This window comes from Lates calcarifer, unplaced genomic scaffold (genome assembly GCF_001640805.2).
Source record: "Lates calcarifer isolate ASB-BC8 unplaced genomic scaffold, TLL_Latcal_v3 _unitig_630_quiver_968, whole genome shotgun sequence".
In the NCBI taxonomy this organism is placed as follows: Eukaryota; Metazoa; Chordata; class Actinopteri; family Centropomidae; genus Lates; species Lates calcarifer.
Window position 1 is genome coordinate 31,261 of NW_026117860.1, and position 20,036 is coordinate 51,296.

A 20,036-nucleotide genomic window follows, 5' to 3' on the forward strand; every position below is an offset into this window, starting at 1 on the left:
TTAATGTATTTACTTCTTTGCATTCTCCCTTTCCTAAAAAGAAAAATGAAACAGGTAGATAGTGGAAGGCAGAGATATGTGGATAAAAGGAACATTTGTAACGTGTCTCACAGTCATAGTTTACACAGTGAAACACATGGAAAGAATATGGCAGGATTTAGCATCATTAGTGTTGTATATTATCATTGTGAACAATCCTTTAAATGGGATGGGGGAGAGAGTGGAGGGACATTATTGTCCCGAAGGACAATAATGAAACAATTTGTACTGTACTCAGTATTAAAGATGGGAACTATTAGTGCAGACCACTTTATAGAAAACTTATATTTTTAACTTATATTAACTTATATATTTCATTCTGACTTGATGTCAGGTTCAGCTTTGTACTGAGGCTGCAGCTGAAATTATTGTCAGGATGAAGTTAATAGTCAACACAACAGCATTACATTCATTATACGTCCTTACATCTCGAATTACAAATTAGATTTTTAGAAGATTTGTCAACCCTGACTTCCCTTAATAACCTGAATTAAACCAGAGGAGGTTAAACTCTTGCTCTGCTCCTCCTGAGGCACTGCAGCGTTGCAACACTCCGCAACCTTACACGTAAATGCAGCATCGGAAAATTCACATTTCTTGAACACAGTTATCTGATCTGTCCAAGAAGCATTGACAGGACACATGTTAATGAAATATAAAGATTATTGTGGATGATTTGCTGTTTTATGAGTTGTCTGACCCCTACTGACCCCCGATGTAACACCCTCTTCAACCCAAAATTAGTGCGTATATGCAGGTTTTTTTAAACGCAGGTAAACCCACTAAGAAAATACAATTTCCACAAATTCCCACAAATAATGTTTTTAACTTAAATAGCCCAATCAGAAGCACAGGAGACGAGGTATAAGCGAGAGCAGAAACTGAGAGTTTAGCTGTAGTGTTGAGGGAAGAAACTTAACTTAAATACTACAGTGAACAGGTGGCGTTGATGAGGTTATGAGCAGCATAAAGACATGTTTCCACGTGGTTTCGAACCAGGGACTTTTCACATGTCAGGCAAACATGATAACCGCTACACTACAGAAACTGCTGCGACTATGGTGTGTTCAGGGACATTCTGTTATTTCTCCTCAATACGTGTTAATGCATCCGATTTCCTTTTGTCGTCTCAGGACTTTTACATTTGGGTGCTGCTGCTTCACCAGTTTCTTAAGGAAAACCCTACAATCGTGGTACGTGCAAGACAGAGAAATATTAATTATCTATTGACTGCAGGCTGTGTCACACTGGACATGTGATGTATTTATCTAAGTGCCCACTAGATGGCAGTAAAGGTATACTGTAGAGAAGCACTGTGTTGTGCACAACAATGGTTTCTATATAAACTGGTTAAGAACCTTTCTATTGTCAATGGGCATTTACTTCCTACTTACTCAAAGACTGAGGGCGGTAACCTGTTATTCCCTGCTTTCAAAATTTTTAAAACTATTTTTATTAGTTTTCTATTTCCATTTTTTAAATTTTCACTAATTTTTAAAAAAAATCTCAATTTATATTTGGTGCTGCTGTAACAAAGTAATTTCCTGTCAAGGATCAATAAAGTATTATTCTATTGTATTCTATTTGAAATGTCCTCATAATTCAGGTTCAGCAGAGTTTTAAAGACAGGGAACGATTTAATAATAGCATTAATGTTTCTGCCCGGTTTCAAACCAGGGACCTTTTGCGTATGAGGTGAACGTGATAACCACTACACTACTACTGATGTACAAAGCATTTTATCACCAAACCACAGCTAACACACATAATTTTTGTTTTTCATTTAAATATAAAACACAATGGTAAACATTTAAGAGTTATATGTAATCCGAGGTACCAAAGTCCAGATAATCCAGAGAACATATATATATATATATATATATACAGCTCTATCCAGGAAAACATCCTCAGAAATTATGCTGAATTTAACATATGAACACAAATATACACACAGCAGGTGATGTGTGTGTGTTTCTAACTAGTAATAAAAGCTGTGAGTCATTATCAGCTCCCTCAGTGACAGTAATGTGACCCTGGATGTCTCATGGGCAGTGGAAGGAAGTCATCTGTTTTCTCCAGAAATAAACACCTTCACTGCAAAACAAACAAAAAAAATCTTGTGCCGCGCTCACTGAGGAAGTATTACCCATGTGGGTTTGTTTGTGTTTCTTTTTACACTGTTTTTGTTCCTCCTTGTCTGTTGCAAATGTTTCGGAAATTACAAGTTGAGCTGAAAGCCCCTCTGAAAGCCCACGAGTGACGACACACAAGCAGTTGCCAAAATATATTAAAAACAAACATATATTCTGCATGTTTTTGTGTGTGAAATGATGGGAGTTGGTGTGAACATGCAGGGTGAAGTCATCATGGTGATTCCTTGTTACAGACGATTGAGAAACACTTCAGAGGGGAATTCTTAACTTGCGCAATTTCTTCAAATTTGACCACTTACTGCCTTTGAGGTAAAAAAAAAAGACAAAACATTTTGGAGAAATGCTATGCTTTAGAGAAATGCCTCTCCTCCCACATGCATTTATAATTTTGGACTGTGACAAATCCTCCACAAGCTCCTGAACTCACGCTTGGATTATCCTCCCAGAAGGCCATGTGGTGAAAATGAGTTGTCTGACCCCTACTGACCCTGATGTAACACCCTCTTTAATCCAAAATTAGTGCGTATATGCAGGTTTTTTTAAACGCAGGTAAACTCACTAAGAAAAGATAATTTCCACAAATTCCCACAAATAATGTTTTTAACTTAAATAGCACAATCAGAAGCACAGGAGACGATGTATAAGCAAGAGCAGAAACTGAGAGTTTGGCTGCAGTGAACGGGTGGCGTTGATGAGGTTAGGAGCAGCATAAAGGCGTATTTCTGCCCAGTTTCAAACCTTTCGCGTGTTAGGCAAACGTGATAACCACTACACTACGGAAACTGCTGTGACTATGGTGTGTTCAGGGACATTCCGTAAACTCACCGTCTCTGAGTAAACGAGACAATGAGGACAATAGTATTGTTTGCTTGTGTGTCTGTTTTGCTGATAAAACAAATGAATTTCACAGAATGATAACTGGTTTGATCTGTCACTTGCATCTAAGTCACACACACACAACAAACAAGGTCAAACAAACCACATAATGGAGGGGAAACACAGAGGAAAACTAAAAGGGAACCAGGGGTGAAACAGCCGAACTGTAACATAATTAGCACGGGGATTCCCCAGTTCTGGCCTAATACCCTAATACCCACCGTCGAGGTGTTAGAGAGATACCGCGTTCACAAGAATGGGGTGGACGGACAACACGAGAACATAATACCTCACTGACTACTAGAGTTTCTACTTCTGATACTTTAAGTGTTGTCATGTGTGTTTGTGTATTTGACAACTCACAGCTCAGAGTAAAACAAAGCTGAACTCTTTGAGTTTGTGTCTCTAAAGGATATAAAGAAAAAAGAATCAAAGTCAAAAATTCGCTTTTGAGATATCTTGATCACATGGCCAAAAATGTAATTTGTGACGTCACTGTAACTTTGACCTTTGACCTCTGACCACCAAAATCCAATCAGATCAGATCATCCTTGAGTCGAAGTGAACTTCTGTGCCAAATTTGAAGACATTCCCTCGAGGCGTTGCTAAGATCTCGCCTTCATGAGAATGGGACAAACCCAAAGCTGTCTCCAGGACAGAGTCATAATAAAACTCTCACCTGTGCGTCCATTATCACAGCTTTAGATGAAAACACACCTGTGTGGGTGGGTGTTAATGTGCACCACCAACTTTTATCCCCATCTCCAATTCCCTTAACTCTGCCAATCTGTTATCAGTGATCACAGACTGAATTTAAAATATGTGTGACTGATTTAAACCAGTCTTCTGCTTGAGGATAAAAATACATGTGAAGAGGAAGTAACTCTTGTGGTATGTTGATGGTACTGTGCACACACACACACACACACACACACACACACAGTATATAAGCCTCTCTACTGCTGCTTTTACTCTCAGTTCTGACTCTGTCGGTCGTCTGTACCTCGTCATGGAGGAGATCTACGTCAGGCATGTGGAGCTGCTGGGCTTCGAGAAACGAGACTTCCCGAGTCAGCACTACGTAAGGCTCAAACCCCTCACCTCACAAACTGCTCAGTGAGCTCTGAATCCTCCTTAAATCTTCACATTTTGAGACTTTTTTGAAAAAATAATCAATAGGCCTGCATCATGGTTCAGTTCAGGTGATCAAGGACTTAAACAAAGAAGCTTAAATCGCGGATTTAGCCTCTGAAAACCGTCAAGTCTCCTGTTGTGTTTGCAGGTGTACATGCTGATGGTGAAATGGAGCGACCTCACAGAGAAGCTGATCTACAGGACGTATCCTGAGATGCACACCTTACACGTGAGTTCCTCTGCACTACAAAGTAAAAGCCCAGCTGATGTAAAAAACAAAACAAAAATGCGGCTTTTGGATCTGTACTCAGATTTACTTTTTGTTTTGGTCACAGAAATCGCTGAAGGAGATGTTTCCCATCGAGGCTGGTCAAATAGAAAGGAAGGACAGAATCATTCCTTCATTACCAGGTAAGAAACAAGAATAATTTTCATTATATTTGAGCTGTTTATACGATTTACATCACTTTCTGGTGCTCGTTTTCCTTCCATGACACCACATTAAATCCCAGACTAGCATTAAAAGATAATCAAGAATAAGTGTGAAGTCATAGAGGAGGCCTTTTAAAGACAAGGGAAAAAGTTAAAAGTCCCTCTGCATGCTGTAATGTTCTTTCAGGAAGCACCTGTGGTTATTGAGCACATGTGGACATGTCCACTTCTCTTTTTTTTTCTCTGTATGGTTTGTTGAAGCAATGATAAACAAGGCAACAGCGAGGCTGTAATCACTGTGTCCAAATGTGGCTCTGAACTGAGTTTACAACCAGACACAGATAAACCAGACGAGACCAGAAAAGAAGAACTAGGAAACAGCTCAAGGCTTTAAGAGAAGTTGTGTTAACTCTTAAGAAAAAATTGACACTAGAAAATATAAAATATGCTTCACTTTAAAGTGTCTTAAACTGGTTATTAAGTTTGTTTATTTGTGGAGCTCGAGGAAAAGTTTCATTGTTCCACAAAGTTCCAAAAACCAACAGGTACTATAGAATTAAATGAAAAAATTTGAGAAATCTGAATCTGAGAAAAGAGGAATAACAGCTCAGAACAGACACTAATTAAAAGTGAAATTAGCTTTTGAGAACTACTGCAACATGTGGATTTTGGGGCATTTCCCACTTGACTGAAAGCCAACTGAAAGTTTTCTTTCAGCTGCAGCTAAAGTCACTTCTTCCTTTCACTTGAAAAAAAATCCAGGTGTCACAAACGGAAAAAAAAAATTAAACATGATGCAGGTCTGTGTTCTCACCACATCAATTCCTGTTCATGAAAACAGAACTCAAACTTTGCACATTCCTCCTTATGAAACATTAATTACAAAAACATGTGTTGCAAGTTGGAGAAGGAGAAGCAAAAACCAAACCTCTGAGCTGATGCAACAGCAGCAGCAGCAGCAGTTACCTACACAGATGCATTTAATATGTTCCAGATACTAGATCATTTCTGATTATAACTTTGCAGTTTTTGGAAAATATTTGTAACTCATCAAGAAAGCTCTTGCACGCTTGGATGATCTTTGATGCGTAGGCGACACATGTAAGGAAGAAGAAACACCTGCACAATGTCTTCACTTGCTCAGTAAAGAACCTCCTTCTGCTGTATCATTTGAGGTTCTACTAACTCATCCATTTTTTTATATTTTCCTAAAGAAACAAAACGGTTGCGACTGTTTAATAAATTGATGTGTCTGTGTGTTCAGCGCCGCGGTGGGTTGACACCCAGAAATCGACAGAAACCAGGCAGAGCACCTTGGCCGACTACTGTCGCTCGCTCGTCAACCTGCCGCCTCACATCTCCCGCTGCAAACACCTCACCAACTTCTTCAAGGTCCGACCCGAGGACGAAAACCCACCTGCCCCGAACACGTCAGTATCACACGCATTACAGCCAATATGTTAGACCAGACAGGTTGCATCACTTCAAAACAGATCTAACTGTTAAATTTCCCCCACAGACTGAAAAGAAACGAGACATTTGTGGTGTCCAGGGAGTTGAACCGAGGCAACGCGTCTGGTAAGAGACATTTTTAACTGTTTGTCAAGGATAATTTTCACTGGGATCGAGGAGTTCCTTTTTAAAAAGATTCTTTCTCTCTGATTCCAGGCCTCAAATGAGAGACTGAGTTACTAAGAACTATATTTCAAGTCTTAAAGTCTTTATAGTTTGTGGTTAGAGATTAAGCGCAGCCTTGTCTCTCTGAGTTAAAGGATAACTCCGGTAGAGTTAGACCCCTGCAAACCGACTGAGCCTTCCAATTCTGATGTTGGAAAAAAGGATAAGACAAACTTTTTAGGTCCAATACGGGGGGAATTTGTAAATAATAAATGATTCCTTCCCATTGGGGAATCAAACGCTGGTCTTCCGTGTGACAGACAGAGATACTGTCCACTATACTAACGAGGAAAGCTGAGCAAGACTTTGAAATCCGGCTACTGGACTACTAGATCAGTGTCCTGTTAATGTCAGAGGTTGTATCCTTAAATTAAAAAAGAATATTGTGTTTTTACCTCTCAGACATTTCTGGCCCCATCATATTGGACAGCTACAGAGTGATCGCAGACTTCATCAAGACGTCCAAACATGAGATCAATCTGCACACCGGCGACCTGGTGGAGATCGTGGAGAAAAATCAGAACGGTGAGAAAAAACTGTGACAAACTTTATTTTAATTTCAAGAACCCAAAACCTTGAGGATCGTATGTGCTGCTACAGCTACTGTCGCTGTCGTCACGTTCTGATCTGCTCTGGTCCTGGTCTCGTGTTCAGGTTGGTGGTTCTGCCAGTGCGAGTTTAAACGAGGCTGGGTTCCTGCGTCCTACCTGGAGCCTCTGGACAACCCAGAGGAGGCTGAGGAAGCCGAACCCAACTATGAAGGCAAGCTGTTAACATAGTTTTCTTACCTAAATGTTGTTCTTAATCTTATTCTTAAGCCAGTCAGTCTTTATTAACAGGCCTGTGTTTCCCTACAGGAGAGCTGTACATGACCACTGATGTCTACAAGGCCGAGCAGGAGGATGAGATTTCTCTGGAGGTGGGTGAAACCATCGAGGTCATTCACAAGCTGCTGGACGGCTGGTGGGTTGTCAGGTACGATAAACACAAAAACTACACTACTACTACTATTACACTACACTCCATGTTAAATAGCAGTTCTACAAGGTTGGCTCTGGTAGGGTTGGGAGAGCGCAAGCTAATCATAGAAACTGGACTTTGAGGTGAAGTGTAGACAGATCCAGGTGAAAGGCCTCTTATTAATCTGAAATTTGCAAATAATACTATCAACTCCCCATCAGGGAATCAAACCCCAGTCTTCTGCATGACAGGTAGCGATACTGTCCACTATACTAACAAGGAGAAGTGTGTTATGGGGAAGGGGGTTTCTGGAGCTGTTTGACAAGCATTTAACAGTGTAGTTCTGATTTTTTTTAGGCAAGCTGCTGCAAACAGACTGATCCTGACGAGATAAAGAAAGTTGCATTGAGGAATATATCCCAAGTTCTTTTCCTTAAAAACTGCAAACCAGTTGTAAAGTGGCGACAACATATGGACAGATATTCATCAGTCCTCCAAAAATCCCTCTTTGTTTAACTCCCTGTAGAATGAATGTATTGGCTCATAGCTCAGGTCACAGCTGTAATATTCTGGGATTGCACAGTAACACAATCTCTGGATATGTGTCATTTTCATTTGAACATAATACAGCCAGGGATTTTATGTCCTACAATATGTATCTGCTGTGGTAGTTTAGTTGTACCTTGACATAAACTGAACTGGTTACAAAGGGAAAATCTAGAGGTAAAGTGAAAGGGTCACCACAGACTTTAAGATTCACGCTCTTGCGACCATAAATGTTTGTACAATAACTTCCGTTCAAAAAGTTAAGATATTTGACCCTGAACCAAAGTGTTGGGCTGGTTATTTACATATTCTACACTTGTACTCATTACATTTGTTTCCATGAATATTTCTAATTGATTTTGATTTGTTTTTGGTGCAGAAAAGGAGAAGAGACTGGACATTTCCCCTCCATGTTCCTGCAGAGGGCCGGCAACAAAGAGCAATATGAGGCAGGCAGGACGAAGCTGAAGGGACAGAAACCACCACCTCGCAGGTACACCGCACTAAAAACAATGGATTCATTCAAACATTACGGCTGAAACTAAATTATTTACTAATGACCTGATAATCACAAATGTGCAGGTTTGCACGTAGCTCCTCTGTTGCCACTCTGGTGTTTTATTGTGTCACTTCAGACAAAAAGGGAAGTGAGTTGTCTTCACTTTCTTGCTCTGTTGCACCAGAGTTTCTGATTTCGTTTCTCTTTCCTGCCGACGGACGAGAGATATGCACATAAAACCTGCACTAAATTACATCTGACTTTGGTGGAGTGGCATTTAATTCTGCTGGACCCTGAGTCTGATTATTTTTGAGTTGAAGTGGTTTTCATGTGCAGAACACAAAGACTATCAATAGTGTATCAATAGTCCTACTCACTTAACTGGAACACGGTCCGAGCAGTGTATATTACCCATGATCCCCGGTTTCAGAAGCAGGAAGTGCTGTGACTGTGACAAACACACCAAACTCTGTTCATAATTCTTATTATTTCTGTCAGTTTCCTGGCTGGATATCAGATGAACGCTGGTTTTTAATGACTTCTAAGCCTTTTTAACTGATCTACAGTTCAGCATCACTCTGGAACTTGTTGGGCCTGATTCCAGCAGTTTAAGCCGCTGATTATCACTCAGTTAGAGGGAGATCATATTGTACGGACTTTATTGATCCCAAAGGGATCTAAGTCTAAGTCTCTAAGTATCCACTCATATTGTAGCATACATATTCTGGGGTTTTGAGGGTTTTGAGAGAACCTGACCATCTAGACTAACCTGTATGAATCTGTGTGTGTCCTTGTTGCCGCCTCAGATCCACCATCAGAAACGCCAAGAGCATCCACAACAAGTCTCGCCAGCGGCTCAGCCAGGACGCCTACAGAAGGAACAGTCGTCGATACCTCCAGGAGAAGGGCAGGAACTCCAAGATCGTTGCGAAGTCCCCGCTGAGGGAGAGGAAAAACCAGAGTAATGAAAACCTCTTGATACAGACACACTACAGTTTGTTTGGCACAAAATTCTACCCACAAAGCCACCTAACGCACATACAAAACTAATCATTTTGTTTTTTCTTTAACCAACAGACAACATCCCCAAGGTGTCGGACTCCAGTTCAGAGGGCGAGCTGAAGAGGGAGGCTCCGGTCATCCCTCCCCGGCCGAGTCCAGAACTCATCCTGGAGCGCTGCACCGTCAACACCCGCAAGAAAGTCAGCATCCACAAGTCACGCTCCAGCTCCGGGAGTTAAAGTGGGGACTCATCCTATGTCGTAAGAGTCACAACAAAATGGCCTTTTGAGAGCTTGAAAGATTTAGTGGGTTTTAGCTATTTTCTTACATGACAGTTTATTGTAAGGAGTGGAAATGGTCAATAAGGTGAAACTATTTCCATATTTAATTGAGACTTTAAAGAACAAGGCCGGTATTATTCTATATTTTACTTATTATCATCAAGTCCCATAAAGAGACCAAAACCAATAACATTTATGGCTGCAACTGAGGACGTAAATCTTTAAAAACATCTGACAAATATAAAAAAACAGCAATTTCCTAACATGGAACAGGTTTGGAGCTTTTCAACCAAAAATAAAATGGCTTGGAAGCTGAAAAGTCGGTTCCCAGCTGGAACCAAAAAATATTAGGTTATAAACTGCTAATGCTCAAAGATAATCAGTGTGATGCACCATCTCACATTCTAACAATCTTGAACAGAACCAGTTCAAGAACCAGAGTTGATTTGGTGTAAAAGGCTAAACTGTAGTTTTTCAGACAAAGGAAGAAACCAATGCTTTTGTTGGGGACTATTTTCTGCTTTGGATTAATCCACCTTTGGTGCCATAGTGAGTTTTTAGGGCAGAACAGTGTGTATGTTTATACTAATGAAGGAACACGTCACCCAGTGCAACTCTGATTTAATAATTTTGGTACTAAAATAGAGCTGAGAGGAATAAGATATATCACACAAAATTTGTTGTTTTGGTGTTTTCATGGGATTTGTTGGTGAGAAGACAAATATAGAGTATCAACAGAGTTATTCATTGAGCCACTGTGAGCCACTAGGTTTTAAAAAAAACCCAACAACCTTACTTTGGCACCATCTGATGGTCAGATCAAGAATAACACTGTGGCGCAGACGCATCAACAAACCACAAAATCCCATTTTCCTCTGAAAATTATTATTAAAAGTATTGTTTTGTGACGTTATCTGAAGAAAGCAGCATCATTATGGTTCAGCTTCCTGGCTTTCTCCAGAGGAACCTGTGTATCATTAAGTGTATTATCTTGACATATGTGTCTGTGCAGCCTGGCTCAATAAATAACGCATTATATCTCATTAATTTAATCTGGACCAAAGTGAAAATCAACAATTCTCCATCTTATGGGAGTTTATGTAACTTTTTCTTGACTCTGAGCAGTTGTCAGTCGAGCTTCAGAGGTGCTGGTAGCTGGAGTTTTGTTACTGTAGGACAGAGCCAGGCTAGCTGTTTCCCACTGTTTTCAGTCTTTATGCTAAGCTATGCTAAGCTATGCTAAGCTATGCGTTCAGGTGATGTAATGACAAAAAACTGCAAAAGACGCATATATTTTTAACTTTGTTTTGCTTTAGTCTGACGTGTTCAGCCCTACCTCGCTGGTGTCCACAGAAGCTAAATGAAGAGTACGTTCCTAGTTAAAGGTGAATTCATTTGATTGCAGTGTTTGTTCAGAAAAGTTTTACTGAGAAAATATTTGTGTTTGTGACCTCTGACTTTTGCAAACTGTAGAGCTTTTTTATTTATTTGCTTAATAAATGTATGCAATAAAAAAAACAACACAGTAAGCTTTTCTCTTTTAATATTTCTCTGGCTCTAGCTAATAATTATTTTCATTATCTATAAGTCTGACCAGTGTCACGACAGACCAAGAAATTAATCAAGTGACAGTTTAGTGTATGAAATGATAAAAACAGAAAAAAAGTTGCTTGTTTTGTCTAAATTAAACAACTAAACTCAAATATAGTTGATTTACAAAGAAAAAAACTCACATTTTAGTAGCTGGAACCTGCAATGGAAAATGTCTGAAACAATCAATAGATTATCAAAATAGCTGCTGGTTAATTTCAGCTTTACATGTTCCTTTAAATTAGTCTCAGTTTATGATAAAAATAAGGTATTAGCAGTGATTTCCTCTGAAAAGATGCAGAAACTCAATCTTAGTTTAAATATGTCAGTTTATAAAATAATCCCTGTGACTTTTATTGGACTTTCTTAAACACTAAAAAGACAAAGTGGACAAAGGTTTTCCAGGTTTTTTGTGGGACAGAATGTAGGTTACAGAAAATGTAGGTCCGTCTTTAAAAAGCATCAACGTCAACAACCTGCGGCACATTTAGAAATGAGGTCGAGGACAAAAAAAAAAAGTTGATTTTAACATCAGAAGTTTCCAGAACATCTCACCTCTGATCAGCTGTAAAATACCTTCAAAATAAAGACACTTCCTGTTAATTTAAATATTAATTACTCAAACTGCATGTTAATATGGAAAAACATATTCTGTACATGTGAAAGCATGCAGTATTATTTCATTTATCATATCTCTTATTATTTCTACCTCGGCTTCTGTGCTGCAATTACTGACTATTTTTTCCTTATTGAGTTATCAGGTAATTGTTTTCTTTATAAATCGATCAATGTTTGATTCCCAGATCCCAAGTTGTATCATTTCGACACCCTAACAGGCCAAAACTAAAAGAACTATAGTTTTACTTAAGTAAAAGTACAGATACCACACAATAAGTACACTAAAAATAAGTAAATAGTACCTAAGTTAAGTTTTATCAGAAAAATATGCTTTAAATATCAAAAGTAAAATGTCCCCTGTGAGTGCATACAGTATACAGTACTCAAGTAAATGTACTTAGTTACTTTCCATCACTGTAGAAAACTAAGAGAACCAGCAAATTTTGGGATCAGAAGCTTTAACAAGTGAATGTTTTTCCTTAAAGAATAACAATTAATCAGTTATCAATATCATTACTGTTGATTCATTGTCTGGCAATGAACAGATGTCTTGTTTCTACCACACATAACTTAATATTTTATAATCCCACATTACAATATTTGCTGGTTCCAGCCTCTTAAATAAAGATAAAATATACTTTTCTTTGTCATCTAAGACAATAAACTGAATATGATGTTCGGACAAAACAGACCATAATTCCTTCTACTGTCATAACAGCAGCAGTGATTTTAAATTACTGATAAATAACTCTAGTCCACTATTGACTGGGTAGTTGTTGTTCCATAAATCAAACACTAACATTGATTATTGAAAACTAGATAAATGACATAGAAAAGGTTTGACCCCGACGTGATTTGAACACGCAACCTTCTGATCTGGAGTCAGACGCGCTACCGTTGCGCCACGAGGTCCCGTTCCTGTACGGGCAATATGCCGGTATATGAATAACAACAGACTTCACAACAACAATGAATATTCTTAATGTTATTTAATGATATGTTTTATAAACCTCTGCAATTAAGCATTCATTGCTAACTACAACATCACATCAGAGAGGAGAGAACAGCTGCTCAAGCTAATGTTATGCTAATATGTAGCTGAATGGAGGAAAGTCGTGTTTTAACGCCTGCGTGTGGAACAAACTCACCTGTAGCTGTTTCTCCTTAAACATGTCTGACACTGACGAGGTGTGGAGATAAAGTCAAATTCACGCGGCATTACTGACAACTACTTGCCAACTAACGGCAACGCCGACTGTAACACACGACACTAGTTGCCGTTAGCTGCCGGTTGTTAACGTTAGCTGGTCAGTTAGCTAACTTCAGGACACGGTAACCGGGTTAGCCATCTCCGAGACGAGCGGAGGAATACTGCGCACTTTATAACCGCTGAGCTACGGTTGACGTACACGAAATAACTTCGTTTAAAGTCGCTCCAAAACTGTCGAGTACTAACTAGCTAACATTGAGTGTTACTATATAATGGAGGTTGAAGGCCCGTATGTTAACTGTCCCTGGTGGTCTAGTGGTTAGGATTCGGCGCTCTCACCGCCGCGGCCCGGGTTCGATTCCCGGTCAGGGAACAAGACTTTTTTTGAGAGAGAGGACCACACACTGATTGAACATGTTAAAGTCAACATGCTAATGCAAGAAGAGCGTAAGTAAGCATTTCCCATTGATGTTGTATTGTTTCTTTAAAGTCCATTAAGAGCATCATGTTAGCACTGATAGTTGGCTAGCATTAGCATTAGCATGATCTCAGCTGCACCATAATAAAATGATTTCTACTGTGTTTTATACTTGACTTCCTTGACTCTTGTGTAACAACCACAGACTGAGGAAGTGAAAATGAAGCTAAGTGAAGTCCACCGAGCAGAGGAGGCTAAGAAAAGACACGAGAACACCACAAGATGTAGACGAGCAAGAAAAGTTTCACAACCAGAACCAGCTTTATAGGCCGAGGTTTACCAGGACACAAAGACAACAAGGCTGAGCAACGATAAATAAATCTAATTATACATTATGTACAGACCAGCAGGTGAAAAATAATATATACTATCAAGTATGTAAAAGATAATAATAAATGAATAAAAATAAGACACATACATATAATTTAATACAGATAAATAAAAACAAAATATGACTTATGTAGGTAGGTTTAAAAAGGAAATGCATGATATATATAGCAACAATTACATGAATATTTAATTTAATATCATTCAAACATCAGTACTGAATAACAGTGAAACTAAAATAAATCAGTCATTACTACAGGACACGGTGGTGTTGCCCTCTGGTCTCTCTCTTGTGTATCTTCCCTCCTCTGCAGAGATTGCGTGTCTTGGCTGCTGCAGAGAGATCTGTGAAGTTACCCCGATTTAACCTGGAGACAACCGGATGTCAGGTGATTATCCCTTCAAAATAAAACGTAAAGAAACGTGCAGCACAGTGACAAGTACAGCTATTTTTGTAAAAGCGTTGAGTGGTTATTTAATGTGACTTTACAGGCACTTAAATAATTAGTAATTAGCATTTTTCAGCGTTATAAATCAACACCAGGCTCCATTGACAAAAACAGGAATTTTACCAAACAGAAAAACAGGAGCTGCTGGAGTACCACTGCCTCCATCTGTTCGTTTGTTTGTGTTATTATATGACTTTCAGTGGTGGAAGAGGTAATCAGATACTTTATATAAGTAAAAGTACCAAAGAATAATACAAATGCATTAACAGACTGAGGCAGCAGCTTCTGTGTTCTGCTTGGTAAAATTAGTGTTTCTGTCAATGGAGTCTGGTACTGATATTTAGTGATGTTTCTGGTTAAGCAAAAAGGATCTTACTCTTTAATAAAAAAATGTTTTGGGCTTCTTTTAAGTGATATCTCAAGACTTCCTAGAGGGTCAGGGGTCAAAGGTCAAGGTCACATGTTTTGGGTCAGTAATTCTAACTCAGTAATTCACAGCAGCTGGTGGTTGAAAGGGGCAAACAACTGTGTTAATTATTGTATTTATTATCTATTTATTTGTGCAGCTTCTTTCAGTCGACACACATCATCCGGCTCTTACTTTGAAAACGTCACCGGAAACGCTTTTCTCACCTTGACGCTAACTGGACGGTAACGTGCCGCAGCCTGTGCGGTCGCATAGAGAGGGAGCAGCTCCTGGCCGCACTTCTCCCGATGTCCCACCGGACACCGACGGCGGCCTCGCGGAGCAGACGTAGCAGACGGACGGACAGCGGGACCGCGACGCACGGGACTCACCGGGAACATGGCGGCGGCGGGAACAACAACCTGCTCGGTACCGTAGCGACGATAAATCAGAGGAACGACGCGGCTGGCGGGCTGGTAACGGAGGAGCATCACTTAACACAGGTCAACGACGAGCAGCGTAAACCCTCAGATCATCTATCATCTATCATCTATCTATTATCTATCATGTATCTTTTCTTTTACTGATCCTGTGGTGACTCGCATGGTCTCTAATGATGGCCTTTCTCTAATGTATCTTACACCGCGTTATTTACATTCATCAAATGCTGTATTTCAGTATGTAATTCATCATATTTTCAATTTTATTATGGTATAATATTTAAAATTAACCAAGCACCACTTTCTGATTTGGCTCCAAGGGTTTATAAGCAATAATTAATGGTTAATAAATAATTAACTAATGCTCTGTTGATTATTTATAAGACATTAATAAGCCAGATTGTAGGAAATCATTCTCCAATACGATTTTTCTCTCCGTCTTTTTAGCTCTTTAACTTATTAGTGAGACGTCTCCAATCAACCAAAAATCAATTGATAAACTGCTTTTTAACATTTAATTATAACTAGAATAATTTATTAATTAATTTGCAGAGTCAGAGCTGCAGCTACAGTTTATGTTTAGTTTTTTTTAAACGCGAACATATTAAAGTTTACGATCATAAAGATCTAAGAAAACCATATAATAGTCACGTTTGAGAAGCAAGGATTCCTGAATTATAACGATTTTGCTTAGATAAATCGCAATTTTTTTGATTATCATAATAGCTGCAGATTAGTTTAAGTATATTAAAACAACAACATCTAACTGTTTCACCTGTTCTTGCTCTTCGTAAATTCAGTGAGCAGATACGATCTCCTGTGAGAAGTGCGCAGTCTTTTACACCACTACATCGCAGACAGAAGAAGGTAGCTAGGCAATAATTTGTTTCATTTATCAACCTGCTTCGATGAATTTTGTGTTTGTTGGCTTTGTTTTCCGAACATACACTGCTAACAGTGTTTACCGCTGAATCTGAACAAAATTTAATGCACTAGCGTCTTGCAGTTACTGCCTCTGCCTGCAGAGGCTGCTGTTTCCACTGCTCAGCAAACGTTACATACGGTTGCTTTAGCTAATCAACTGATTTTCGCCGCTCTACATTGAGTGTGACTTGCTGTTGACCTGCGTACAAAACATATAATCGAACAAATGTAGGAAGAACAACACAGTTAATGTAAAATGTTGATGTAAAAGCTGTTTTATGACATTTTGAGGCGGTAGTAACACGTTTTTCTAATAATGCAGCTATAAATTCTGGTATGAAATGAATAAAGGCTGTTGGGTTCCTCAATTTCTGATGAGCTATAAGTCACCTGCAATTATAGATGTTAATAAATCACTGATAAAAGTTTCTACAGCAACAAGTTATAAATGTTGATTATCAGTTAAATAAATGGAGTTTGGTCCAGTTGTCCTGCAGGTGTGTGGTCCAACAGTCCAGGTGGGAGGTCTCACCTTTGAATTAAAGAGATAAAGTTTGTAAAAATCAAAAGTAACTGTCATGTTTACGGTGCCAGAGAGCAACAGATTGTATGTTTGATTACCTCGACAGAAGTGTGGAAAAACAGGACTGCAGCCAACTGTGATTCTAATCATAAATCGAGCTGAAACCAAAGAAAAACTGGCACATTTTTGCTTAAAAAGATGCAAAAATGATGAATTTGTGTTTTCAGCTCATAATGAGCTTTTATTCTGAAGTCTCTTTCTAAAATAGAGCCTTGTTTTCATCTGTGTGTGTGTAAATATATATATATATATTTATATTTCCGTCCACAGAGGCAATGAGGGGAAACCTGAAGGCAGCAGCTCATCTCTAAGCAACAACAGCAGCAACACAGCGTGCAGCACCACACACCATCATGGGCTACAAGGTAAAACTACACACCAGTGTTTGCTCTGAAAATCCTCCGCATGTGTCCAGAGTGTAGAATAAAACAATCATGTTCAGCCGCTGGTTGAAAACTCAGGAGGTTTTTTTTCCTCCTCAGAAATGTGTGTTTTATCCAGATGACTCACGGCTTCAGCTGTAGTAACAGTTAATGATTCAGCCGTTGCACCGTTAACACCCACAGCAGTGTGACTTATGCAGATTTACCTACGCTTAATACGCTGAAGAAAAAGGCTTCACAACATCCAGGAGGCTTTTTTTTAATGGATTTATTTACATTATCAGTACAAGTAGAGAGTTACAGAGTCGTCTTCACTGGTTTCTACAAACAGAGGAAGCAAATAAGACTAATTATGGAGAACAAGGAAGTAGCAACTGGTCATTTTGGAAGGAAGTAAAATAATTACACACTAGTCTATAATTATTCTGTACATACAGGGTACAGCAGTGGAAATAACACCGAGAGCACAGAGCAGAACATATGAGTTAATGGAATACTGCTATTAGTTTGTTTGTGTTATTGTGTGGTACTTACTTATAAAAAAGATCTGAATATTTCCACCACCACTTAAAGCCACACAGTAACACAAACAAACTAACAGACCAAGGCAGCAGCTCCTGTGTTCTGCTCTGTAAAATCCCTGTTTTTGTCAATGGAGTCTGGTAGTGACATACAGTGATGTTTCTGGTTGAACTAAAATTGTGAATTTCGTGCCGTTAAGAGGAGACGGCGTCGAGCCGTGCAGCAGCTGGATCGTGGTTTCTGACGGGCCGAGGCATAAATGTCACGCTGCACCCGACAGCGTCCGACCCAGTCAGCCTCTCTCTCTGTGGTTTGATTCAGAGCTGCTGCTGACACATACATAACCATCTACCTCGCTCTGCACGACCAGATTAACACACACACACATAAACACACACTACAGGGACACACACACTCCTGCCTTTTAATCTTGAGTAGTTTATGGTTCCGTAAGTCCATGCATAACACACACAAACACACACACCGCATGCACACACCTCTGCCTGTGTGTGTGTGTGTGTGTGTGTGTAGGCAGGGGATTTAGGGTGACATCTTTTAAGCAGATATCGAGTGACACCGCCATCTGTCTGAAGCACTGCAGCCTGCGGCGCTGCAGCGATGCAGGAGGCGTTACACTCATTCACTCACTCACTCATTCATTTATTTATTTATTCATACATTCAGAGGAGGGAGAGAGAGGCGTCACATCCTCCAGCGGTCATGTCAGTCAGCCATAACATTTCCTGTCTTTATCAGTTAATCTGACAGTTATGTTCTAGATTAATCGAACAGTCATATATAGAGCTATATATCAGTACCAGACTCCATTGACAAAAAGAGCAATTTTACAGAGCAGAACACAGGAGCTGCTGGAAGACCACTATTAGTTTGTTTGTGATATTTTGCTTCAGTGAAGGACGTGAATACTTCTTCCATTACTGAAAGTCACACAATAACACAAACAAACTAACAAATCGAGGCAGTGGTATTCCAGCAGCTCCTGTTTCCTCCTGTTCGGTAAAATATTCCTGTTTTCTCAGTGGGACTTTGATGCTGATAAAGATAAAGGACTCTTTACTTTTTATCCTCTGTGTAGTTGCCTTCATGTTGTTATTTTTACATCCTCTAACAGGTCATTTGTTGAAAATGAACACTGACACGTTTACCGTCCATACTTCTCTAACCCTGCTGACAGACGTCCATCCGGAGGTTAAAGAGTCAGATACTGATTTAGATGTGTGTTTATGTTCATCAAAGAGGACTCTGAGAGCTCATTTCCACCAATAGCAGCAAAGTGGAAGCAAGCTGTTTCCTCCCAAAGCCTCTCGATTTTATCCTTGAGGTCGATCAGTGAAATCTTTTCAGTTTGGTTTGTTTTATCTCAGAGCGGACTGAACCAGGTCCCAGAGGAGTTTCCTGTCATCTCAGCAGAGACAGACTCCAACACTCTTGGTCTCCAGAGGATGAAAGAAAAAGTCAAAAACAAAGACAGGACCCAGTTCACACCTGGTGCTGACACAAGATCAGTTTTCTGATCTGTTGATTTATTTGTAGCACCAATCACTGATCTATTGATTTTGTTTCAAATCAGAAGAATCTTGTTTTATTGTAATCTACAAACAACAGAACTGTAGTTTGGGTTGTGGTGCTGCAGCTTATGGTGGATAATTCGGATATTTTTGAACCCATAAACATCATTATATGTCAGTACCAGACTCCATTGACAAAATCAGCAATTTTACAGAGCAGAATACGGGAATACTGGAATACCACTGCCTCCATCTGTTAGTTTGTTTGTGTTATTGTGTGACATTTAGTGGTGGAAGAAGTAATCAGATACTTTACTGAAGTAAAAGTACCACACAATAACACAAACAATCTAACCGATTGAGACAGCAACTCTCCTGTCCTGCTCGGTAAAAATTCCTGTTTTTGTCGATGAGTCTGGTACTGACAAAATGACTTTTTCTGGTCTAATAAAATAAAAAGGTCTATTTCTGTAGGAAACCATTATCTATACTTCTAATCATGAGGTGGGGGTGTGGGGGGACCACAGTCATTGGTTCAGGGCCACATCTGACCACAGCTATCAAACCAACCGTCATGTAGCTGCAGTATATTCTGCCTCTGGCTCTGCACAAACCAGCTGTATAGGAGTAATACAGCAGGGACATATTGATTTTATAAGTTCTCTGCACTCGTTTGCAGCAAACTGAGCAGTCATGTGTGTGTTCCTGATGTATAGGGTCTGGTATATGTCATGGATCCCATCGATTCCTGCCCTCCTCTTACCCGGCTGCAGTCCGGGAAAACTGCACAAACTGAGCACAGGATCCAGGGTTAGATTTAATCAAACCCTATCAGATTCTCCATTATCCAGCCCCTTTTATCCAGCTACTTCCTCTACCCACTCCCCGGGGGGATCCCAAGGTGTTGCCAGGCAAGATGGGGTCTATAATCCAGGATGATGCCAGATGAACGGGCAGGCAGCCAAGTCCATGTTTGGG

At 39.6% G+C, this 20,036-nt stretch overlaps 1 protein-coding gene and 2 non-coding genes across 3 annotated transcripts; 2 read left to right on the forward strand and 1 right to left on the reverse strand.

Annotated features, from left to right (window-relative positions):
• Window positions 1–3,994: 3,994 nt before the first annotated feature.
• LOC108879330 (neutrophil cytosolic factor 1) lies at window positions 3,995–10,964 on the forward strand. The gene is made up of 11 exons (XM_018670574.2): window positions 3,995–4,149; window positions 4,351–4,431; window positions 4,538–4,613; window positions 5,899–6,064; window positions 6,154–6,212; window positions 6,714–6,836; window positions 6,966–7,073; window positions 7,169–7,286; window positions 8,197–8,310; window positions 9,123–9,277; window positions 9,394–10,964. The coding sequence occupies exons 1-11, from the start codon at window positions 4,078–4,080 to the stop codon at window positions 9,555–9,557; spliced, it is 1,236 nt and encodes a 411-aa protein (XP_018526090.1). The 5' UTR covers window positions 3,995–4,077; the 3' UTR covers window positions 9,558–10,964.
• Window positions 10,965–12,647: 1,683 nt separating this feature from the next.
• On the reverse strand, window positions 12,648–12,719 carry trnaw-cca (transfer RNA tryptophan (anticodon CCA)). The gene has a single exon. It is a non-coding gene; the product is annotated as a tRNA-Trp (tRNA).
• Window positions 12,720–13,318: 599 nt separating this feature from the next.
• On the forward strand, window positions 13,319–13,390 carry trnae-cuc (transfer RNA glutamic acid (anticodon CUC)). Its single transcript has one exon. It is a non-coding gene; the product is annotated as a tRNA-Glu (tRNA).
• Window positions 13,391–20,036: the final 6,646 nt, after the last annotated feature.

Excerpts from the sequence above, each read along its gene's own strand:
- LOC108879330 (XM_018670574.2), top strand. The coding sequence starts at position 4,078 with ATGGAGGAGATCTACGTCAGGCATGTGGAGCTGCTGGGCTTCGAGAAA. Across the intron at positions 4,614-5,898 it reads AATCATTCCTTCATTACCAG|CGCCGCGGTGGGTTGACACC; the intron begins GTAAGAAACAAG and ends CTGTGTGTTCAG. Across the intron at positions 6,065-6,153 it reads AACCCACCTGCCCCGAACAC|ACTGAAAAGAAACGAGACAT; the intron begins GTCAGTATCACA and ends TTTCCCCCACAG.